The sequence below is a fragment of the Physeter macrocephalus genome, chromosome 17 (assembly GCF_002837175.3).
Source record: "Physeter macrocephalus isolate SW-GA chromosome 17, ASM283717v5, whole genome shotgun sequence".
Taxonomy (NCBI): Eukaryota; Metazoa; Chordata; class Mammalia; order Artiodactyla; family Physeteridae; genus Physeter; species Physeter macrocephalus.
The window spans coordinates 45,180,595-45,205,222 of record NC_041230.1 but is presented as its reverse complement, the minus strand read 5'-3'; the positions used below and the strand labels follow the sequence as shown (position 1 = coordinate 45,205,222).

Sequence of the window (24,628 nt, the reverse complement as noted above, 5' to 3'; positions counted from 1 at the left end):
CTGTTCTCTCACGAGTAACTCCAAGCTACAGGTTTCTCGAGCTGTGTATGATAGATCATTCTCATTCTTTCATAAGCTGCTATTTATTGATTATCTTTCATGTAACAGGTAATGTACTAGGTGTCAGGAATACAATAATAAATGAGCAATGGACCTGCTCTTGAGAGGCTCAGAGATAATTAAAAGCCAGTATGAGAAGTATATCTTCGTAATTTACTGAACATTCTTTGAAAGTGTAGATAAAGTCCTCTGGAGACCTGTGGAAGGCTTCAGGTAGGAAGGGTGTGAATGTGAGTGTGAATGGTTTCAGTAAAGGGATTGGGGGTATGTTGCAGATGAAGGAAAGAAAGCAAGTGAAGAGGAAATGGAGCCGGATGCCATCAGTGGTCGATGAATTTTCTCTGCTGCAGGACCTGCAGAAACAGGGGAAGTTCCCTGTAGGTATCCTCCTGATTGATGTCAAAAAAACATTTAACCCTGGGGGTCAATACTACTATGCTTTCTCCTTAGTGTGAGGGGAGAGTTCTGAAGATAACGCAACTACAATTGGCATGCTCTCCAATAATTTTTTTTTTTTTTTTTTTTTGCGGTACGCGGGCCTCTCACTGCTGCGGCCTCTCCCGTTGCGGAGCACAGGCTCCGGACGCGCAGGCGCAGCGGCCACGGCTCACGGGCCCAGCCGCTCCGCGGCACGCGGGATCTTCCCGGACCGGGGCGCGAACCCGGTTCCCCTGCATCGGCAGGCGGACGCGCAACCACTGCGCCACCAGGGAAGCCCCTCCGATAATTTTTAATGCATGCTTAAGTTGAAGAATTATTGGTCTAGAGCAGTGGTCCCCAACCTTTTTGGCACCAGGGACCGGTTTCGTGGAAGACAATTCTTCCACGGACGGGTGCGGGCGGGGGATGGTTCAGGCGGTAATGCGAGCGATGGGGAGCGATGGGGGGCAGCAGATGAAGCTTCAGTCGCGCGCCTGCCACTCACCTCCTGCTGTGCGGCCCGGTTCCTGACAGGCCGCGGAACAGTATCAGTCCGCGTCCCGGGAGTTGGGGATCCCTGGTCTAGAAGACTTCTGATGGCACCTCAAAAATGAAGATGGTCCCACTGCTCCCAGGAGAGTGAGCAGAAAGGAAAATATATGTACAAGCCCTCCTAGTTATAGTCTTTCTATTAACTGTAAACCCAGATGTTTTCCCGTGATTCTTTCCTTTGACCCTTTGTCTCTAAAGCTAGTAAAAGTCAGAAACATATTCAGTAAGATCCTAGGAGTATCCCGGAGAATACCCATGTTACTAAAATCTTTACTAGTCAGTTTCTTTGTTTTATTATTCTCTTACAATTTCAGCCATTCTAATAGTTATATATTGGTATCTCCTTGTGGTATTATTGTACATTTCCCTAATGACTAATGATGTTGAAAATCTTTTTATGTGTTTATTTGGAATCTGCATATTTTATCTGACAAAATGTATGTGCAAATCTTTTGCCCATTTGTTAATCTGAATTTTTTTTTAATTGCACTGTTAGAAAGTTCTTCATATATCCTGGATACTAGCCTTTATCAGATATGAGCTTTGCAAATATTTTCTCCCCATGTGTGGTTCTTCTTTCCATTTTTTAAAAATTAAGTTATATTGGAGTATAGTTGATATACAATGTTGTGTTAGTTTCTGCTATGTCGCAAAGTGAATCAGTTATACATATACATATATCCACTCTTTTTTAGATTCATTTCCCATGTAGGTCATTACAGAATATTGAGTAGAGTTCCTTGTGCTACACAGTAGGTTCTTATTAGTTATCTATTTTATATATAGTAGTATGTATATGTCATTACCAGTCTCAATCCCAATGTCATTTTAAAAGCAGTTTTTAATTTTGGTGAAACCCAACTTATCGTTAAAAAAATTTACGGGTCATGCTATTGACGTTGCATCTAAGAAATCTGTGCCTAACCCAAGGTCACTATGATTTTCTTCTATATTTCCTTAGAGAAGTTTTATAGTTTGTGGGTTTACATTTAAGTTTATGATTAATTCGAGTTAATTTTTATATGCGGTTTGAAGTATGGGATGAAATTCTTTTATTGTTTTTGTTTTTGCAAATGGATTCTAATTGTTCCAGCACTGTTTCTTGAAGAGGACTATTCTTTCTCCCTTGAGTTGCCTTATGTGTATATGTATGTGTGTGTGTATACATATATCTATTCTACCCCATTAATTGATTTGTCTATCTCGATATCAATGTATACTGATTTGAATTGTGTAGTTTTGCAACAAGCCTTAAAATCAGATAGCTAAGTCTCCAATTTTGTTTTTATTATTCAAAATCTTTTAGCTAATCTAATTTCTTTGCTTCCCCCTATACGTTTTAGAATAAGCTTGCCAATTTCTGCAAAAAAAAAAAAGAAAAAAAATGCCTGCTGGATTTTGATTGAGAGTGTATTAAATCTGTACATCAATTTGGGGAAAATTGACATCTTAACGAAATCTTTCAATCTATGAGTATTACATTTTTATTTAGTTCTTTAATTATTTCTCATAAATGTTATGTATTTTTGTTATATTTATACCAAATAATTTCATTTTTTTGGTGCTGCTCTAAAAGGTACTTTTAAAATTTCAATTTAGAGTTTTTCATTATTAGCATATAGAGATATAATTTATTTTTTGCATATTGACCTTGCATCCTGTAACCTTGCTAAACTCACTTATTTTTTTTTTTTTTTTACAAATTCTTAAGAATATTCTGCCTAGAAAACCATGTCTTCAGTAAATAGAGACATTTTATTTCTTCCTTTCTGATCTGTATGACTTGAATTCCTTTTCTTGACATACTACATGTGCTAGGACCAACAGTATGATATTGAATAGGAGAGGTGAGAACAGACATCCTTGTCTTGACCCTGATTTTAGAGAGGAAGCATTAAGTCTGTGACTATTCAGGATAAACAGTCAGATTTTCAGATTTTCAGAGATGCCTTCTGAAACACTGAGAAAGTTTTTTTAAGTTCGTAGTTTGCTTAGTTTTCATCACGAGTACGATGTTGAATTCTGCCGTTTACTTTTCACATATTTTTCAAAAAATTTATTTCCATATTCATAAATAAATATATTCTTTAAGGTCAACAATATTTACTAAGTTTTATATCTGCAGCACAACTTTAAAGGGGACTTTATCTTTCATATCTTTTGTGCTTTTGGTAAAACACCTAACGATGTTATCTATGACTTCTGACATTAAGCGATAATAGCAGTAGTAACACAAAACTTTATACCCATCTACATTTAAAAAAATGAAAAGAAAGACTTGGAGTTAGGGGCAAGTTCATATCTGGTACCTATAGGTCTCACTCATTTTTGTTTATTTGTCCTGCTTTCTCAAGGCTTCCATCTTCTTTCCTAGAAAAACATGGCTAGATATGAAATTTTCAACATCTCTGGTTTGTGTGATAAATCCAAAATATTTATTTTTTTATTTTCATCTTTCCATTGTTCTGTTCAAAGAAAATCTAAAAAGTCTGTGTCTCGATGAAGGGTACTAGCATTCTTATTGTCTCAACAGACGGTGCTTCCTGCTTTACTCGAGCCAGGAAGCTGGAGATCATCCTCACAGCTCTGCACCCTCACTCCCGTCAAAATCATACTGAACTTACCTCCCTAACTGAGCCCCTTATTTAAGCCCCATGACAACTATTGCCTAGTTCAAGCCTTCATCATTTTCCTTGTCTTACGTCAAAAGTCACCTTCCTGTCTTTAGGTGTGTAACTGATTTCCATGCTTTCAGTTGGATCATAAGAATTAAGCTAAGTCTTAAATTATCCCCGTCCTAACTAGTGTTCCAGTCCTAATGCCTTCGGGATAACATCCACATGTCTTTCCTCTGCTCATAAGGCCCACTGTGCATGATCCCATATCTAGAAGCCCTACATCTGCCCAGTGTATCCCACTTGGAAAGGAAAAAAACTGTGCCTAGGGCATTGCACCTTCAGAGATACGGTCTGCCCACACAGAGAAAACGGGGGCATTCATCCCTCGGCCACCGTCATTCTTCAGACTGAGAAAGTTTTTAAACAGGGCCCTTGAGGCAGAAAATGCCCTATGACCTTCTGTGGGGATGAGCCTCAACCGTAAAGTAGATATGGGGGACAAGAAGGCCAAGGAAAGCTCTCAGTGATTGTTTCATTAGTAAGTCAGGTGTTAATCAGCAGGTCTCTAAATACCTGCAGTATTTGTAAATCCTTATTCCTAATAAGGATTATTCCTTCTGCAGCCCCACGGTCACCAAAGTTTAACGCTCTAGCTTCTCAACCTGAAGGCTACGGACCTTTGGGGCCAGATAATTCTTTGTGGTGGAGGGCTGTCTTGTGCACTGCAGGATATCTACAGCATTTCTGGCCTCTCCCTTTAGATGCCGGGAGCATAAAACCCCTCACAGCTGTGACAGCCAAAACTGTCTCCAGATATCGCCAAATGTCCCCTGAGGGAGCGAAATCCCCTTGGATGGAGAGCCACTGCCCTAAGGGAAAAGACGCTGTGTGCTTAAGTTCGTGACAGGAAGTCGGAAAGAAAGAACCCCTAAGGGACAGAGTTGGGAGTGACCTTAGTCAAAGCAGAACAATTCCCCCAAGGACGATGGCAAATGGAGGAAGGCGGCCTGAGCCCCTGAAGGGTTAAGATCAGAGCCAGCAGTGAAGAGTGCACGTGATGTACAGAACAGTTTCTCTACAGCCACGCAAAATCATCGCACTCCTCGGGATGCATCCCGCGTTTACAATCTCATCCCTTTGCGCGTAATATCCTATGTCATCTTTAAGTGACTGTTTAAGGCCTACTGGCAGAACAGGAAGTAGAGGTGATAAAGATTAGGGATGGGCTAGGTATAATGGCAGACCGTTTTTGTCGTTTTTCTTTTTACAACGTATATTCACATTTTCATAGGCCAGTATCATCTTTGCTTTTTTAACTACGCAACTTCTGCTGTGTATCCCCATAAATCCAACGCATCGTCAGACCATCTCTTCCTCTTTTGATCCCCTAGAATAAAATTTCATTTTAGGATATACTTTTAAGGTAAATAAATATTTCTTCCATTTGCGTTTTAAGTTCTGGAAATAACTAAAAGCAAAAATAATTGACGCATCAGTCTCTAACCTAGCTGACTTCAGAGAGGTTATAAACGGATATGTATGCTAATTTCATTCCCTGCTGAAAATACGTATTTTCTATGAAACTATATTTTAACTAAAAAATTCCAGTTTAGAGCGTTAATACATTGAATATACGAAACGGCAGGTACCACTGATTTAGACTAAAAACACACACACACAAACTGGAAAAAAAAAATGAGATTAAAAGTTGAAATGTGTTTGATTAAACTAACATTTCATTCTCCTGATGTTCTAATTTCACCCGAGGCCCAACAGTATAAAACTCACCACACATTCCTGATAATTTTACGTAGCACTGAGGCCTTCCTTTATAGACAATGGCATGCAGACATTTAGGAATCATGGAGTGAGCTTGTGAACCAATCAAATAGAAATGCTTTGTGTTTTCTTTCTCTTGGACTCGTAACAAGGTCTGCCGTAACAGCATTTACTCCCGGGCTTTGCACTCTACAGGGGCGCTTTGTTGATTGACTCAAGGAATGATTTCGGACACTGCTGATGAGTTTTCACAAGAGAAGTCTGATTAATTATTATAAGATAGAAACATGGTTCTTAAGTGACATCACTTTCCTCAGACATGTTTACGGCACGGCGCCACCACTTACTGTCTCCCCGGCAGAGCAGAGGCCCCAGTTTATAGGCTGCTGCCGAATGCGGTCGACCGGTGTCTGTGATCACAATCTTAGTTACTGGCAGATGTTCTTTATAAGAAAGGAAGCCAGTGTCACGGGTCCTAAAAAGCAGTAACAACAGCAAGATTCTTAAAATTATTCTGATGAACATAATTATAAAGTAAACAATAGTCCTCATTGCATTTCAAAGCCAAGATGTTCTGAGCTGAATTTGCACACACAGAAGAGTCAGGATCAAATTACTCATCTGAGAATGGAAAAATACGGCAACATTTTAGCGTCCCTTGCAGATGGAATATAGTTGGTGATTTTTAAACTCTGTTGGCCATTTTCTGCCTTTTAAATGAGACGGTTAATCCACAGCCATTTAGTGTAATAATTGGTAGTGTGTTTTCAGATCTACCGTTTTGATATTTGTCTACTCTTTTCCCACAGGATATCTTGTATTTCTGCTCCCCCTTTCATGCCTCCTCTTGGTTTACTTCATATTGTTTTGCATTCGATTTTATTTTTTACTCACCCTTTAGCTATTTGACTGTTTACTGTATTTTAATATTTTCTTTATAGATTATAAGATGCATCCTTAATCCATCACAGTCTACTTACATTTTATGTTGTATTACTTAATATAAAATGTCAGAAGCCTACCATGGGATAATTTTTAACATCCTTCCCTACACAAACACCTGTTCTTTGTGCTATGGTTGCAATATTTTAAATCCAGATGTTATAAACTTTATAATTTAATTTACCTAATCAAGAGAAAAATTTAAACACTGGCTTTTACATTTACTGACATATTCATGATTTCCAGTGCCCCTCATTCCTTCCTGAAGATCTGTGTTTTAATCCGGTGTTAGTTCTGTTTAACCTGAAGAATTTCCATCAGTATTTCTTACGGTACAGCTCTGTTGACAACAGATTCTCTCAGCATTTGTTTAATCTGAACAGGAATTTATTTTACTTTCATTTCTGAAATGTATTTTTGCCCTGTATAGAATTCCAGGTTGACGGCGCTTCCTCTTTCAGCACACTAAAGGTGTCATTCCATTGTCTTCTGACCTGTGCTTCTGGTGAGAGGTCAGCCTTCATTTGTATCCTGATTCCCCTGTATGGAATGTCTTCTACCGGATTCACCCAGACTGGCTACTTTGAAAACATTCATCTTTATCACTGGTTTTTAGCAATGTGAACAACAAACCCAGGTGTGTTTTTCTCAGGTTTTTATTCTGCTTGAGATCTTCTGAGTTTCTGGAATCCATACACTGAAGTTGTACTAGTTACCTACTATGGCATAACAAATTATCCCAAAATGCAGTGACTTAAAACACGACTTTTTACGGTCTATGATTCTTCTGATTTATGATCCTCTGTCTCAGGGTCTCTCCCAAGGCTATACTCAAAGTTTTGGCAAGGACTGCAATCAGCTCAGTACTTGAGTGGGGAAGGCTCTATTTCCCAGCTCACCCTGTGGCTGCTGGCAGTACTCTACTCCTTGCTGGCTGTTGGACTGACAGCCTCAGTTATTCTCTGGCTGTTGGTTGAAGGCTACCCTCAATTCTCTGTCCACGAGAGCTCACGACATGGCAGATTGCTATATCAGAACAAGAAGGCTAGAAGACGCAGAGAATTTTGAGCAAGTCAGAAGCCACAGTCTTCTGTAACCCAATCTCTGAAGTGACATCTCATCACCTCTACCATATTCTGTTCTTAAAAGCAAGTCACAAGGTCCATGCGACATACAAGAGAAGGAAATTACACAATGGTGTGAATAACAGGCAGTGTGGAAAATTGGGGGCCATCTTGGGGCCTTGCTTCCAGAGATGTTTATTAAGCAAATCTGAGAAATTTTCAGCCATGGTTTCATCAAATATATATATATATTTTGCCTCATTTTATTTCCTGCCCTTCTGGGACTCCAATTTCTTGCCTGTTAAATCATTGATATTTTCCCACAAGCCACAAAGGGTCTGTCAATTTTTCTTTCAATCTTTTTTTTTTTTCCTGTGTTCTTCAGACTGAATGATTTCTACTTATGTATCTTCAGGTTTACTGAAGATTTCTTTTGCTATTTCCCATAAGAGTTGAAGTCTATCCAGTGAATATTTTACTTCTGATAATGTACTTTCCTGTTCTAAAATCTACATTTGCTTCTTTTTTTCTTTTCTTTTTTTTTTTTTTGGGCAGCATTGGGTCTTTGCTGCTGTGCGTGGGCTTTCTCTAGTTGCAGCGAGCAGGGGCTACTCTTCATTGCGGTGCACGGGCTTCTCATTGTGGTGACTTCTCTTGCTGTGGAGCATGGGCTCTAGGTGCATGGGCTTCAGTGGTTGCAGCACACGGGCTCAGTACATGTGGCACACGGGCCCTAGAGCGCGTGGGCTTCAGTGGTTGTGGTGTGCGGGCTCAGGAGCTCTGCGGCATGAGGGATCTTCCCAGACCAGGGATCGAACCCATGTCCCCTGCGTTGGCAGGCAGGTTCTTAACCACTGCACCACAAGAGAAGTTTCTACATTTGCTTCTTTAATAAAGTTCTCATTTATCTGCTTAGAATACCCTTTGTTCACTTGTGATTATTTTTACCTTTAATTCTTTATACTTTTTTTAACAGTTGCTTTAAAGTTTTTGCCTGCTAATCAAACACCTGTGTCCCAGGGCCTGTTTCTTTTCTTTTTTTTTTTTTAACATCTTTATTGGAGTATAATTGCTTTACAATGGTGCGTTAGTTTCTGCTTTACAACAAAGTGAATCAGTTATACATATACATATGTTCCCATATCTCTTCCCTCTTGCGTCTCCCTGCCTCCCACCCTCCCTATCCCACCCCTCTAGGTGGTCACAAAGCACCCAGCTGATCGCCCTGTGCCATGCGGCTGCTTCCCACTAGCTATCCAGGGCCTGTTTCTAATGGTACTTTTATTTTCTTGACTTTGGATCAAAGTCTACTGTTTTTTGGAATAAGCAATAATTGTTATAATGTTCTGGATATTATGGGTGATACATTGTAGAGACTCTGGATTCTGTTATCATTCTCTGAAGACTTCTTTCGTTTTCACAAGCAGTTAAATCACAACCTTATCACAATAATGGCGGTTTTACTTCATCAGGGTGGGCCTGTGTCAGTTTCACTTGTAGTTTTCAATCATACTCAGTTCTCGGACATCGTCTTTGCTGTAAAGGCAGTGGACCTTCTGTCATTTCTATGGAAAGCTGAGGGCTTTACAAAGCCCATCTCAATTAATGAGACTTAAGCTCTAAATTCTGTCTCTCCTCTGGTGGTTGCTGCTGAAATTCCCGTGTAGCTTGTTCAGTTTCCCAGCTGCACCTCTCTGCTTGGTTCCTAGAAATCTCCCCTGTGCATGTGCAGCTCAAGGGTCAGGGGTCTGAGAGAAGTTGATACAGCGGTCTCCCCTCAAGTGGTTTTCTCCTTTCTGACATGTCCAGAAATCAATTTCTAGCCATTCTGGCTGCTCTGAACTTTCCTCTGATACCCCCAGCCAAAGAAAAATCTTGTATTCTCTTTGAGTTCTAGCCACTCCATGGTAGGTGGTCTGGTGAGTAGCCTCAAGGAAAAGGCACATAAACATAAATCTCACCCACTTAAGTTCCCTTCTTTTAAGGTTTGAAGGCTCCCAACCGTGGTCGTTTCTGCCTACATTTGGTTATTCTCTACTTGCTCCAAGTAGGTGTTTTTAATAAAGTTTTCCTGGGATTACAAATGTTATCTGGGGTTAGGTTAGTTCTATGCAGGCTACTTAAGCATAAGAATTTAATATGAAAAATTTCAAAATCTTATTTTTAAAAATTATTTTTGATGAATAAAGTGTCATGTAGACATTGGAGAGTTATTGGTGATTAGATTAGTTTAAAAAATTTTTATTCACATTTTAAGATACATTATTACTGTGTGGGCATTTTCTGTGAAGGCAGTGAGAAAAAAAAAAAAGTATCTCCCAAAGGAGTAGAAATTTTGAAAAATTTTTAGTAAGAGGGACAATATTCTTCATACTGAACATATAACAATAAGAGTATAATCATGACACCATATAGATGCCTCCTTTAGGGTATTCTAAAATAATCTGGTTTTTGATATAACAGTCTTTGATGTTTGACAAATGAATAAATCTAATGTCAAATGAATAAATGGAATATTTCAAGCTCGATTTTCAAATCCCTAAATATTATAGATTTCCTTTTTCAAAATATGATAAATGGAATATTAGTTTTTCATAGCATAGTGTATCCTTTAAGAAAATAAAAGAGCTACATGTTTAACTAATTGTGGGAAATTCTAAGTTTATATATTTAAAGGTTTTATAGGCAGATTATTGAAGAGATGTGTTAGTAATTAAAGGCTGTAAATATATTTTGAGAATAATATAATTCTTAATTATACTTAATTTTAAAGAGAATGATAATTGACTTACAATGAAAAGCAGACATGAAACAGATGCCTCTGTTTCATCATATTACAGAAATAAAAGGTGTATGACTTATGATCCATTACCAAAAAATTCAAATAAAAAGGTAGTGATCTTACCATTTAGAATTCAGATTGTAATACATTTCATCAAAACGTACCTTTAATTTCTTCACTGTACTACCTTGTTTAGTATCTGCCTACTTATATATGTTTTGAGTGATTCATTAAAAAAAATAATAAACTTGATTTTGCATAAGGAAATCATATGGAAATCACCATTCATTCCGGTCAGCATCACAGTTGCAGTAATACTGAGAATCAATGCAGTTCCCCTCTAATCCACAAGTACATTTTTGAGGATCAGGTAAAGAACCTCCCCAATAAGTTTGTGTTTCATTGGTTCTTCCAACCCACCAGCTCAGAGGGGTTCCATCTGAAAGACAAAGGTGAGAAATGTGACATCTGTTCTATACCCCAACCCTTCCATCCAGTATAATTCCCTCCTTCCCAAATCATTAAAAAGAATAAATGGAGACAGATTGATTTGATGTAGTGATATTCCCAACACTGTAATTGATGGCATTTCCTTAAGAAAGTTTTTTTAAAAATATTTCATTATTTACGCTTAAATGATTGATATAGTTTTCTTTGAGTAGAAAAGAAACCAGCAGTTCCTATTTAATTCAGGCATAATAGTAAAAAAAAAATGTACTGAGAGCAGGTCACATATGCAATTTTGTTAAAAATAATTTTTCGTAACAAGAAGGCATCAAATCATAAACCACAGTAATTAACATATGAGAAACAAAATTGATTTGAGATCATGAAATGCCCATTAAAACATTATGAAATGCCATGTACAGTTAGTGACTTATCTCAATATATTTACTGGCTAAAAATAAACTAGGTGTTTATTAAACATTAGGCATATTATGGCACTCCCTTGCTATGATTTAAGATATATTTGAAAGTGTATATTTTTTCTTCCATTTACTGGCTTGGCTACTTATTTGAAGACTACAGAAATAACACTGAAAGATCTTTACGCCCGAAGCAAATAATCCACTCAAAAACAAAGTTTCCCTTAACCAAATGCATTTATTTCTATGATGAATGTTCAGCTACCAGCTCCTTCACAGAGCTAAGACTAAACACGATGCCAAGGAACTAGAGCGAAGAACAGACAGAACATTTAGATGCGGCATGCAGGCAATCTGTCTTAGGGAAAAAACAAGTTAGAGAGGAAAACTCATAGTCACTTGAGAATCACGGCATGAGAAGAAGGTGACATCAAATCAGTCAGCTCCTCAAAGGTGCTTGATCATTTTTCCATTGACTTGCAAACCTTTTAAGTTGCTGCCATTAGCCCTACTTTTACTAATTTCTCCCTTACTTACAAATGCCAAAGCTCATAAAAACTTATTATTAAATTGGACCTGTGCTGATGCAAACAACCTCTCTCCCAGTGTTACTATACATCCCTGTCCACAAGGCCAGGAAAACAAGGAGTTGTTGGAAGCTTGTGTTATGCATTAATTAATATCAAGAATCTTCAGCTTCTTTAATTGCATGATTAACTGATCAACTGAAGGCGAAACCTACTTGAAGCATTTAGTAGATCTATTTCAACATACTGCTTAAAACATTATGTGTTCATAGATTTAAAAAATAAATCATTATCCCTAAATACTGAATAATATTTTCACATCTAAATTTGCTATCTTCCTGGCACTTCCCTGGTGGTCCAGTGGTAAAGAATCCGCCTTCTGATGCAGGGGACGCAGGTTCGATCCCCGGTCAGGGAACTAAGATCCCACATGCTGTGGGGCAACTAAGCCCGCGCGCCACAACTACTGAGCTCGTGTGCCTCAAGGAGAGAGCCTGTGTGCCACAAACTACAGAGCCCACGCACTCTGGAACCCACACCACAACTACAGAGCCCAGGAGCCCTGGAGCCTGCGTGCCACAACTAGAGAGAGAAAACCCGCACACCACAACTAGAGAGAAGCCCGTGTGCTGCAACAGAAGAGCCTGCGCCGCAACGAAAGATCCCGCGTGCCTCAACAAAGATCCCGCGTGCTTCAACTAAGACCCGACACAGCCAAAAATAAATTATAAATAAATAAGTAAATAAATAAATAAATAAATTTGCTATTTTCCCTCGCCACAACTACTGAGCTCGTGTGCCTCAAGGAGAGAGCCTGTGTGCCACAAACTACAGAGCCCACGCACTCTGGAACCCACACCACAACTACAGAGCCCAGGAGCCCTGGAGCCTGCGTGCCACAACTAGAGAGAGAAAACCCGCACACCACAACTAGAGAGAAGCCCGTGTGCTGCAACAGAAGAGCCTGCGCCGCAACGAAAGATCCCGCGTGCCTCAACAAAGATCCCGCGTGCCGCAACTAAGACCCGACACAGCCAAAAATAAATTATAAATAAATAAGTAAGTAAATAAATAAATAAATAAATTTGCTATTTTCCCTACAAAGTAGAAACCACTTAATGTTTTAAAGATAGCAAACACCTTCAGTTTCCTTCAAGACTTTTTGAAGTGTCCTAAAGAAGTTACATAAGTATAAGGAAGAATTAAGAAAAGCATGAGAAAATGTTAAAGTTGAAATTAAAATGATAAAGTATCAGAGATCATGGTAGATCATTTCTATTCTCATAGTTAAAATCCCAAATGGCTTGAGTATTCATATTGAGCATCCTTCCAGTGTGCTGAGCTGCAGACCCACAGGTTGCTGGAAACATTTTCATATACATTTAACTTTATTCATCCACGATTATGGCACCATTATCACGTGAAGCTGCCATATTCTCAAGATCTGAAACTGTAAATTTAACTTGTCTGACACCACCTTCCTGATCTTCCCCATACATTTCTTACTGTGACCTCGAAATCCAAATTGTTCCCTCTTTTCCACCTCAAATCCATTCGACATGAATTCTAGGGTCACAGACCCGAGGAAAATCTGTGTATTTAACAGTTCTCCTCATCATCTGTTCTACAGCCTTCTAGAGTTTACTATTCTCTTTACTAGTGGCTCCCAAACACCTGGGGGCCCCGAAGGTAGGGACTCCTTCACACTCCATGTCGTCCCCTTGACTTCGTGTGGTGCTCGCTCACTAACATTCTCGGGGATTCTGGGTTCTGGTTCTTTTAGAGTTTGACTCATTTGTGATTTTGATGATTGTCTTTCCTTTTCTTTCTTCTCTAGCTAAGCAACTCAGTTCATTTTGTTCCATCACATTCATTTACCCTTCCAAAATTATGGTTCTCATTCTTCTGAGAATACACTTCTGTACTTGCTTATCTATTTTGCTTTTTTAGATTCCAATATCAATATTCACTGATAATGAACAATCAGTTGCATACTGAACTGCTAGGTTCACTATAACCACGATGCACTGGAGAGCTGGGAAGACAGGAGCTCACTTCATGCACTTTGTATGTGTTATGCCACCCAGCCACGACCACGCCCCCCTGAGGCTGGTATGAGTAGCCCCCATTCAGTGAAGAGAAAACAAAGACTGAGAAATACTCTTCTATCCAAGTTCTGTACCTAGTCAACAAGAGATCTGGATCTTGAACCCAGATCTCTCCCCACCTCTAAATCCTATGCTCTTTGCACTACAACTATCTGATGGTCAGTCTCAGATGGGATTGGGGTTTCAGGGCGTTAAGATTTGAGGGGATACCAGCAAGATGAGAAGAGTTAGGAGGGGTTAAGAGGCTGAATGAGAACATTCTGAAAAACAAGAAGGAGGAAAAGGAGGAAGATGGAGTGGAACTCAGGCATATGGGAGAAAATGATCAGACTGTATTAAGTGGGTGGAAAAGTAAATAGGATTGGGGCTTAACTGGAAACAAAAGATTCAAAGGTCATACCAGGAGTTCAAAATTTTTCTGCATAACCCATATAACAAATGATATTCACATATGAAACACATTGCATTTTAAAGTTCTTGTCATTCTGTCTGGAACGCCAACCTCTCTTAAGACGACAAATGAGAGGGAACAAAGCAGCTTTATTGTGCAGATGTCTCAGAATCTTCTCTGACTACTGAAGAAAAATACATCTGATTATTGCTGCTAGAAAACAGTGTGCTGGGGAGCGGCATGAAGGTTCATAGGCAAGTGGGTCCAGAATATGCAGCTGAGGTGTCCAGACAGAAGAGCCTGTACTGGACAGAAAAGCTAGGAAGGCACTGGAGCTTCTTAAACAGTAAAGTGTTGTGATGGAAGCAGTGTTTCTTACAGGTGAATTCTCTTCATGAAGATTAATCTTTTGGATGATACAATGGGTGGGCAGGAGATATGGACTGATGACCGGCTGAGAGGCCAGTAGGAAAGATCTTGCAGTAACTTCATAAATTAGGTCATTAAAGCCCGCACTAAGGCAGAGCTGGTGGGACCTGAGATATTGTCACATAATGAGATGCTCTAAAGGGAGAAAACACAAGACCAGAACCATAATTTAGGAGCAGACTGGTTATTAAAAGTAGAGTAAAAGAAAGAGTTCAACATGGTTTTCCGATTCCTCTTTGAGCTATTGAAAAAAAACCAAAAAACTGTGCTTCTAGCAGACTGTTCTAATTTTCAGTTATACCCAGGGGGTAACTGTCAACAACCCGTGAAAGAGTCACACAGAATAGTCACTTTCAGGAAAGGAATTCATATTTTCATTAGCTCTTTTCCATGGTAAAAACCAACCGTATGTGTCACTTGCCCTTTATGAGGGATCAACACTGCGCATTCATCGAGTATCAGAACAGAGCCCTTTTCTGTGCGGTTCTCTGATTAAGGGCAGGCAGAGACTCTGAAGACAATCAAGGCTTTGAACAAAGCTCAGTGTGAACCGACCTTGCTCTTTTCTTCAAGCAACAGCCATCTCTGTGACTTCCAGACTGTGACACGTTTGCTAAAGACCCAGGGAGCACACACCCTCGGCGGCTCTAGGCCTCCACCTTGGCCGACTTAAACTCCGCAGGAGCTGGTTAAGTAAAACACACTGTGCGACGTGTGTAGGGGGACAAACGCCCCAATTTACTTACCTTCCTTATTTACAAGTCGTGACTTCTTGCAGTAGTAGGTCAGCTCCTGTTCACAGTGCTCCGCACGGTTAACTGTGGCCTGGAGTTGCTCCATGCTGGCCACGTATTCGAACAACCCGGCATAGGGGTTCTCTGGATTGGTATTGCGGACTCTTGTTACATCAGAGCCATTGTGCTGGATGATGGTCCACGCAGCTTCTTGTATGCAGAAATGGGGGAAGAAAGAGAGGAGACCATCACTAGTCTGCAAAAGTTAAAATAAATAAAGAAAATCAAAATCACCTTTTATCTGAGTCAAATTTTTCTAGTCATCAAACCTCTCTGAGAGGTAGAATCAACACAAGTGGATTCTTAAAACTTTTAAATTACAGTAAAGTGATTTTTTTTCCCTGAAATTTATACGATTGTCACGCATCTGCAGCGTCTTTATTCTACTTTTTCATATAATTCAGCCAGAAAATATTCATGGTGAAAAATATTAAGAAAACCGATCATTAAAATTTGTGGTGCATTTCATCAACTCTGACATTCTGCTTTTAGAAGATGCGTCATCATTTTTCTTCAAGAAAGAAAAAAATGATGCTATTATAGCTGTAAAACATTGTTGATTGTTGATGTACCCTGAATTCAGAGATGTTACAATATGAAAAAAAAAAATGTATCTTTGGATTTGTAAAATATTTTAAATGACATAACGTAAACAATGACTTTTCTAGTCTTATTGCATGCTGCCAGCAAACAGAAAGTCAAAACTTTATGGCCTGGATATATACCTCCCTTCAGACAATTTTTAATTATGAGTGTACATCTATTTCTTTTTCATATCAAGTTTTGGAGAGAGGATTTTTTCAAAACATGGGAAAATGTACAAAATATTTAAGCGGGGAATGCAGGATACAAAACTATATATAATATGATTATGATACATACACAAACACACACATAAATATATATTCATCGGACACAGATGTTGGGAAGTTACACCAGAAATACATCTATTTCTTTTAAAATCAAATCTGAACTATTCATCTTGGGATCATGTGATCTGCATAGTTACGCAAGGCAAACAGGAAGTTACTGTTTTGAACAGGCGATACAGCATCAGCCACTCAACTAACACAAGAAATAATATATCTTTGAGTAGGTACGAGAGCTATCGCTGTCAGCACCTGAATGTCCGTAAACATTTCAATCACACTGATTACCAAAACTATTTAGATGAAACAAAAATCCGACAAGGTTTGTAACAGAAGATGGCACATTGTATCTATCCTTCAACTTTCCCAGCAGTAAATGTCTTATTATTTTTACTGTGATATACGCAGGCCCAAGAACACATTAATCAAAAGGCCTCCAATTTAATAGGTGAGAAACAGATTGGAAGTTGTCAAAACTCTGCTATAAATGTGCTGTTAATCACATAACTCTTCTGTACTAAGAAGAATATTCCAAATTGGAGGAAAAGAGTAGGTAGAAATCCCTGCCGGCCTCTTTTTAGCTAATACATTCACATGGATCAATACAATCAAAACAAGAAACTTCAGTCCCACCCGTCTCCTGGTCATCAGAATTTTGAATAGAGAGGCCTGTTAAATAAATGAGACAGGGGGCAAATTTTTTTTTTTTTTTTTTTTTTTTTTTTTTGCGGTACGCGCCCCTCTCACTGTCGTGGCCTCTCCCGTTGCGGAGCAGCACAGGCTCCGGACGCGCAGGCTCAGCAGTCATGGCTCACGGGCCCAGCTGCTCCGCGGCACGTGGGATCATCCCGGACCGGGGCACGAACCCGTGTCCCCTGCATCGGCAGGCGGACTCTCAACCACTGCGCCACCAGGGAAGCCCCGGACTACACTTTTTGAGCAGCGTGGTCAAAAGTGTTGCTGTGTACTTCACACTGCCTGGCATCAGGAGGTATATTATGTCAAGTTGTCTCAGCATGAGTGATGGCGAAGTTTGATCCCTTGATTAGGGTGGTGACTGTCAGATACCGCCACTTTAAAGGCACATTTCCCTTACAATTAGAGGTCATATTGGGGTAATCTTGGGGCAATTAGAAGTCATCTCTAGGCACTGGCAGAACAAAAGTTTCAGATTATTTACCAATTTCTACGTCTCCTTTTGTAATGTTATTTTGTAATTACTTTGTTAATGTCTGTTTTTCCCACAGTGTCTGTTTTGCTCACTGCTGTACCCTAGTGCCTGGTACAGAGTAGGCATGCAATGACTGTTTGAAGGAAAGAAATGGAATTTGTGATTTCTATCTTTGATAATATATTTAGAAAGCTGTTTTTAATTTAAATCGATTTTTATTTTTTAAAATTAATAAATGTACCTGGTAAAATAATTCAAAATATAAAGATATATAATAAAACGTGTCCCTCCCATCTTAAATGACTCCCACCCAGTCCCCCAGCTCTGCTCCCCACAATTGGCCACAATTCCCATTTCTTGTGTACCCTACGGAAGTATACAAAATTATATACGTATGTTTGTGTCTACTTTTATATTTCTCTTTAGTGGGAAAACACCATCACCATTGCTATGAATCTTGCTTTGTTTCATTGACCGGTTTATCTTGGCGATCATTCTATATCTGCTTGGATAGTTCTGCCTCCTTGTTTTTCATCACTATATAGTATTCTCTGGTATATATACAGTGACATTTATTTAACTAGTCCCTTATTCTTGGACACTGAAGTTACTTCAAGTGCTTTGCTATTACCAACAAGGATGAAATTAATACCCATATGCATACAAAGTGATATGCATATACATTTTATCTACCACATAAATTCCTAAAAGTGCAAAAAAAGCTGCCTGTTCCTTCTGTTCTCTGTGTGCGTAACAAGCAAATAGTGAATAACTGAGCCCCACACCAGGCTCAGTGAGAGACATTCTCACAGCTGAAGTTTCCAAAGCCAGAAGTCAGGTTGCCTTCCTCCCTCCCCTCCACCCATGCCCCCAGAGCCAACCAGCCACAGCTTCCTGCCAAGTTCATCTCCTATGTCACATCCATCACTTCGTCCTTCTCTCTTCATCCTGCCTGAGCTTCAGTTCAGGTCTTCATCGTCCGTCTTCAGAACCACGGCTGCGGTCTCCCCGCAGGGAGAGTCTTATGTCCCCATACCCCTGACTTAGCTTCCAACGCGCAGCTGCCAGGTTTGAGTCAGCCCCTCTCTTGTTCCGTGTCCCCCAGTGTCCCTCAATGGCACCCACTGCCCGCAATGAAAAGGCCACTCCCTCGGTCTCACTCCAGATCTGCGATACCTCGCTCCCGCTTTCTGTGGCGTCATTTCCCATCCTTCCCCCCACTGTGTGCAATTCCAAAATTGTCACTTCCCACGTTCCCACTGTGGCCCTCCTGAAGCTCTGGCTTCCTTTCCTGAGGCCCGCGTACCGCAGAAAAAAAAAAAAAAAAAAAAAAAAAAAGAAATGCAGAATCTTGGACCTGACCCCAGACCCCCCAGTTAACAAGACCCCCAGGTGACTCGTGTGCACACTGAAATCCAAAAAGCGCTGATATATGGCCACAGACAGCCTCAGTGTCTGCACTTATAAAATAGAACAATGACATTTCCCTGGTAGGTTGATCGTAGCAAGGTTTTAATAAATTAGCATGTGTGAATGTACACAAAATAATGCCTAGCACATTATAAGCATCCCATAAATGAATGAATGTCATAATAACAAAAAATACCTAACATTTATTAAGCATTTGGCATTCACCAGGCACTGTTCTGAATGCTTTATGTTTATTAATTTATCGAATGAATGAATGAGTGAATGAATTAATGGATGAATGAGGCATGGTGACTAAATCAAGGCTGGGGAAGGGACTTTATTACCTGAATGTTTCACCTGCGTCTCCAATTTTTTTTTTTTTTTTTTTTTTTTTTTGCGGTACGCGCGCCTCTCACTGTCGTGGCCTCTCCCGTCGCGGAGCACAGGCTCCGGACGCGCAGGTTCAGCGGCCACGGCTCACGGGCCCAGCCGCTCCGCGGCGTGTGGGATCCTCCCGGACCGGGGCACGAACCCGCGCCCCCTGCATCGGCAGGCGGACTCTCAACCACTGCGCCAATAGGGAAGCCCCAGGAGGCAAATTTGACAGCCTTACTCCCTTCCACGCGTGGATCATTATTTTCCTCTGAAACAATAGCTGTTACTTTTATTTCCACCTTGCATTTCAGCTCACCGAAGCGCTTTAACAGTAAAATATTTTCCTTAAAGAGGACACGATATATAAGCTCATGAAATTAATTATGGATGACCAGACAGCAGTACAGTGGAGAGATCATCAGGAGACCTGAGTTGCAGATCTGGCATGTGTCTGTGCCCTTAAGAAAGTCAGGCGAAATCTGAGCCTCCATTTCCAAATTTGGTAAAAAAAAAAAAAAAAAAAAAAAGGTAGAATATAGGAGGCAATATATTAAGTCTGAAATTCTATCATTTTAGCCACACAATCTTGACTATAGAAATTTAAGATTATTAACCAGACAAATCTGTTAGGCTAGCCTCTGTTGGACTCTGCTTTTATTAGTCAGCAGAAAGATTCATCTTTTCTTGTGGGGAATCAATGGCGTGCGTGAAGCAGCTCATGTCTGGCTGAGCAGCTGCTGAAAGAGCAGGGCAATACACCTCCTTGAAACCTTTGTCTCTTTGCTTTTGGGGTCACCCTGAGAGGGACTTCCCTATCGCTTAGCATCCACTGGGTCATGAAGAACACACTGTGTTCTTGTAAGGTCTCTTAAGGTATTGTAAGAAATCCAAGGCCATAGCGCATGACAGCTGTTAAAGGGCAGCTCATAGAAATGTTTCCTTTTGAAATGCTAAAATTTCCATACTATGATAGTTTCTGTAAGTGATTTCATTTTCTAATATAAAGTGCTACAAAGAAGGAAGTTACGCGGATGCCGCGCTTATCAGATAATCAAGATGTCCAGGGCAAAGCAGAGACAATGAAAGCATCACAATGGATTCTGAGCAATGGATTCTGAGCCCAGCATCCATGCTCCAAATCGCATGTGCTTTACTAATAGACGAACGTCTGCAAACTATTATACTGTTCTTTCGGACGTGATTGTGTTATCTGATATTTCTACAAATACCTATTTAGAAATTACAACTATTAAAAAAGTAGACTTCACAATGCGTAATTCAGTATTTTGTGATTTAATCTATCGGTTTTTCCACTATTAGAAAACTGATCGGTTCTGATTTGCTAACTATAGTATCTCCAGCATGTGGGCTTGGCACATGCTGAAAAAGACATTAGTCACTGAAGGAATAAAGATGTGAATGAATAAAAACAAAGCGTTGTCCAGACTAGAGCACAGCCTTCCAGGTTATCTGGTTGTGATACTGCGGTGGCTCTGAGATTTTCATTGCCTTTTAACTATTTTAGAACTTTGTAAATAGGAGACATCTGATGCAATTGCAAAATAATGATAAGGCTGAAACTGTGAAGGGTATGAGACATCCCACTTGCAAGCTAACAAGTTATCTTGCCTTCTATACAAATTGTATCCATTTATCATTAGCTCTCTCTCTCTCTGTCTACATACAGTGAGTGCCAGATGCGCCTAAGCCTACTGCAGTTGTACCACGAGAGAGGGACCCCCAAATTACAAGACTTGGAGCTTATAGAGGATGGCTGGCACATCTCCACCCCCCCAAAGAGTGAGAGAGGAACTCTGGAATGCAACAAATCTCTGAGGAGAGGGCGGTCAAGGTCTTAGGTTTTACAATGTAGGTAAATACCTCTGGGGGAGATAAGCTTCAAAGCCCTCCAGGGAAATCCACTATCTCTAAGACATATTTACATTAAATTATCCTTTAACACAGACTTCCAGGTTTTTTTGCTATTTGTTTTGCTTAGCAAGCAAGGCATTGTTTCCTTACAAGTAATTCTGTCTACAGACCAGCAAATTCAACCTGGTAGAGGTCGATGGGCTCCTCCACTAGGGAAGAAGCCAGTTTTGCCTCCCTTGGCCCAGTCACTTCAGCATTACTGATGTATGGATATGCCTGTTCTTTGAATCCTCTTTGAACTGACTGTAACATCTTACCAGTTTCCTCAGGAATAAGGTTAAACATTAAACAAGATCTTCAAAACGTGATTTTTAGCTTTTATTTTTCTATCTGTATAAGAGTTGTGATGTTATTTTTTTGAAAATTATCCTTTACCAAGTGCGAAGAGAGTTGTCAAGGTAAGGAAACACAGGGAAATGAGTAAGAAGAGATAGCAGAAAATCTATGAAATTAAAATATATACTAAAACATTGAAAGGCAGTTTGGGTCTACTGGTGTCTCTCCCTGAAAGTGATTTCTAACATATAGATTGTATGTAAAGCAACTCAGTGATTAAGAACTTGATTTATCTTGGGCTGACTGTTATTTTCTAGTGTGATAACAGTGTAAAGAAAAAACATGCTGTTTAAGCAACACAGTTGCAGAGTGTGTGTTCCTTCAGGATTAATAGCTGCGGGTGATAGAAGTGATAAAGATTGTAAGAGTGGGTGGGAAGTGCTGTGTTAAGGAAAGCTGGGAGATTAAAGAAAAGCTAGCATCCTGGAGCAAAACTTGATGTAAACAAGGCTGCATCTGAATAACGAGAGCGAATTATTAACTCTCATAGCTATTAAGAAGGTCTTTACTATTGAAATCCCTAAAGTAAAAATAGTTTTGCTATTATGTCTTTTTTTTTAAAATAAATGTATTCATTTATTTTTGGCTGCGTTGGGCCTTTGTTGCTGCTTGCGGGCTTTTCTCTAGTTGCAGCGAGTGGGGGCTACTCTTTGTAGCTGCGCGCGGGCTTCTTGCTGCCGTGGCCTCTCTTGTTGTGGAGCATGGGCTCTAGGCGCACAGGGTCCGTAGTTGTGGCACGTGGGCTCAGTAGTTGTGGCTCGCGGGCTCTAGAGCGCAGGCTCAGTAGTTGCAGCGCCCGGGCTTAGTTGCTCCGCGGCATGTGGGATCTTCCCAGACCAGGGCTCCAACCCGTTATCCCCTGCGTTGGCAGGAGGCTTCTTAACCACTGCGCCACCAGGGAAGTCCCGTTATTATAAGTCTTAACACTCTCCAGACTTCTCATGAAAGGGTCTCTGGGGCCCCTAACTCAGAATCACAGGCGGAGCTTGGATTTAATAGAGTAGACCTTGGGCTCTAAACTTACTGAGTCAGCGAAACTAAATCCAGGAGTCTTGGTAGTGGGGCACTGGGAAAAGGTGACTTTAAACCACAGAATTATTATTTTCACAAAAGTTAAAAAGCCACGGCTATACCTCTCAGGAATTTCTCTGCACTGAAACAACCGTCCTTACAGTACAATATTTGATGCTGAGACATTTCTTGAACATAAAACTATTCCTTTACAGAGAAAGCAATGGCTTTAGTGTACAAGAAGAACAAAAAAGCCCTATGCATTTCAACAGAGATAACCACTGGGATTCATATTATCCGAATTATTTTTAAATTATATATATATATATTTTTTAACATCTTTATTGGAGTATAACTGTCTTACAATGGTGTGTTAGTTTCTGCTTTACAACAAAGTGAATCAGTTATACATATACATATGCTCATTTATTGTTTCTAGATTTTTTGATGATGGCCATTCCCACCAGCAGTGCAAGAGTGTTCCCTTTTCTCCACACCCTCTCCAGCATTTATTGTTTCTAGATTTTTTGATGATGGCCATTCCCACCAGCAGTGCAAGAGTGTTCCCTTTTCTCCACACCCTCTCCAGCATTTATTGTTTCTAGATTTTTTGATGATGGCCATTCCCACCAGCAGTGCAAGAGTGTTCCCTTTTCTCCACACCCTCTCCAGCATTTATTGTTTCTAGATTTTTTGATGATGGCCATTCCCACCAGCAGTGCAAGAGTGTTCCCTTTTCTCCACACCCTCTCCAGCATTTATTGTTTCTAGATTTTTTGATGATGGCCATTCCCACCAGCAGTGCAAGAGTGTTCCCTTTTCTCCACACCCTCTCCAGCATTTATTGTTTCTAGATTTTTTGATGATGGCCATTCCCACCAGCAGTGCAAGAGTGTTCCCTTTTCTCCACACCCTCTCCAGCATTTATTGTTTCTAGATTTTTTGATGATGGCCATTCCCACCAGCAGTGCAAGAGTGTTCCCTTTTCTCCACACCCTCTCCAGCATTTATTGTTTCTAGATTTTTTGATGATGGCCATTCTGACCGATGTGAGATGATATCTCATTGTAGTAAATTATATTTAGAACACTCTGTTTAGAAAGAATTTTCAGTTTTTAACATAGTTTAGGAAATTATCCATTCAAAAGGGATTTTCTTCGTATCTTTTAGCTTGTAACGCTTAAAGATATTTAAATCCACGTGGAATCATCTGTTGGACAGTAATTCTAGACTAAGAACTTTTTTTTTTTTTTAGTTACACATTTGCAAGCTGCCAATTCAGCATTTTGTCTTGCCTCCATAATTGGTATACCTGATTGCTGTACCTTGAGGATATGTTATTGGCTACAAGCAACGAGACATTGGTAGAATGTAGCCTTTTCTAGTGGAAACATTTTCAGGCTGGGAGACGGGACCAAGGTTTGATGTCTTCATCTATCCCTAATGATATTCCTTAGTCTGCCTCTGTCAACCTCCTTGAGTCTTGGTTTCCGCATTTGCATAACCACATCAGTAAGCAAAGTTTCAAGTTGTAATGTGCATTTATCACTGGGTTGTTACATTCTGGGACTGTCACTTTTGTTTGAATATGTTTCAATATTCCGGAGCTTCTGAAGATACTTCCCTGTTTCCTAACTGGATTATCTGTGTCTCTGTCCTCCACTGCTTGCTCTTCAAATGGCTTTAAGTTTTCTGAATGTCCTCTTTTTCATCAATAATTTTTGATAATTTTGCTAAAGCACCTTTAACCTCTGTGTGTGTATATACACATAAATTTACTTCTTCGAATTGTAGAGTTGAGGTGTGAGACTCAGGTAACTAAAATAGGCATATTAGTAATATGACAAGGTAAATGTTGATTTAATAGAAATGAAATAATTCATTCAATAAAATGAAATTAATAATTTCCTTACCATTTAGATGGTCATGAAAAAGGTACATGGCCTATAAATTACTGAATTATTATGCATGATAAACATAATGTAGGCGTGCATGTATGTGTATACAGTCAATCCTCATTATCCGCAGATTCTCATCATTTGTGAATTTGCCTACTCAGTAAAATTTATATGAATCCCAAAATCAATTCTTGAGGTGCTCTTGTATGTCTGTAGACACAAAGCAAAAAAACTGAGCTGCCCAATATGAATATCAGCTGCCCAGCTGAAGTTGAACAGAGCCACACTCTGACT

At 39.8% G+C, this 24,628-nt stretch overlaps 1 protein-coding gene across 5 annotated transcripts in view; it reads right to left on the bottom strand.

Moving 5' to 3' along the window:
* Positions 1-24,628, bottom strand: part of CNTNAP4 (contactin associated protein family member 4) — a 287,771-nt gene that overhangs the window by 48,472 nt on the left and 214,671 nt on the right. For all 5 annotated transcript variants that reach the window (XM_024124937.2, XM_024124939.1, XM_024124940.1 and 2 more), the window contains 3 exons: positions 15,285-15,482; positions 10,500-10,656; positions 5,777-5,904 (listed from right to left, as the gene is read on the bottom strand). In XM_024124937.2, coding sequence (XP_023980705.1) covers positions 5,777-5,904; positions 10,500-10,656; positions 15,285-15,482 — 483 coding nt within the window. The remainder of the gene's footprint in view (positions 1-5,776; positions 5,905-10,499; positions 10,657-15,284; positions 15,483-24,628) is intronic.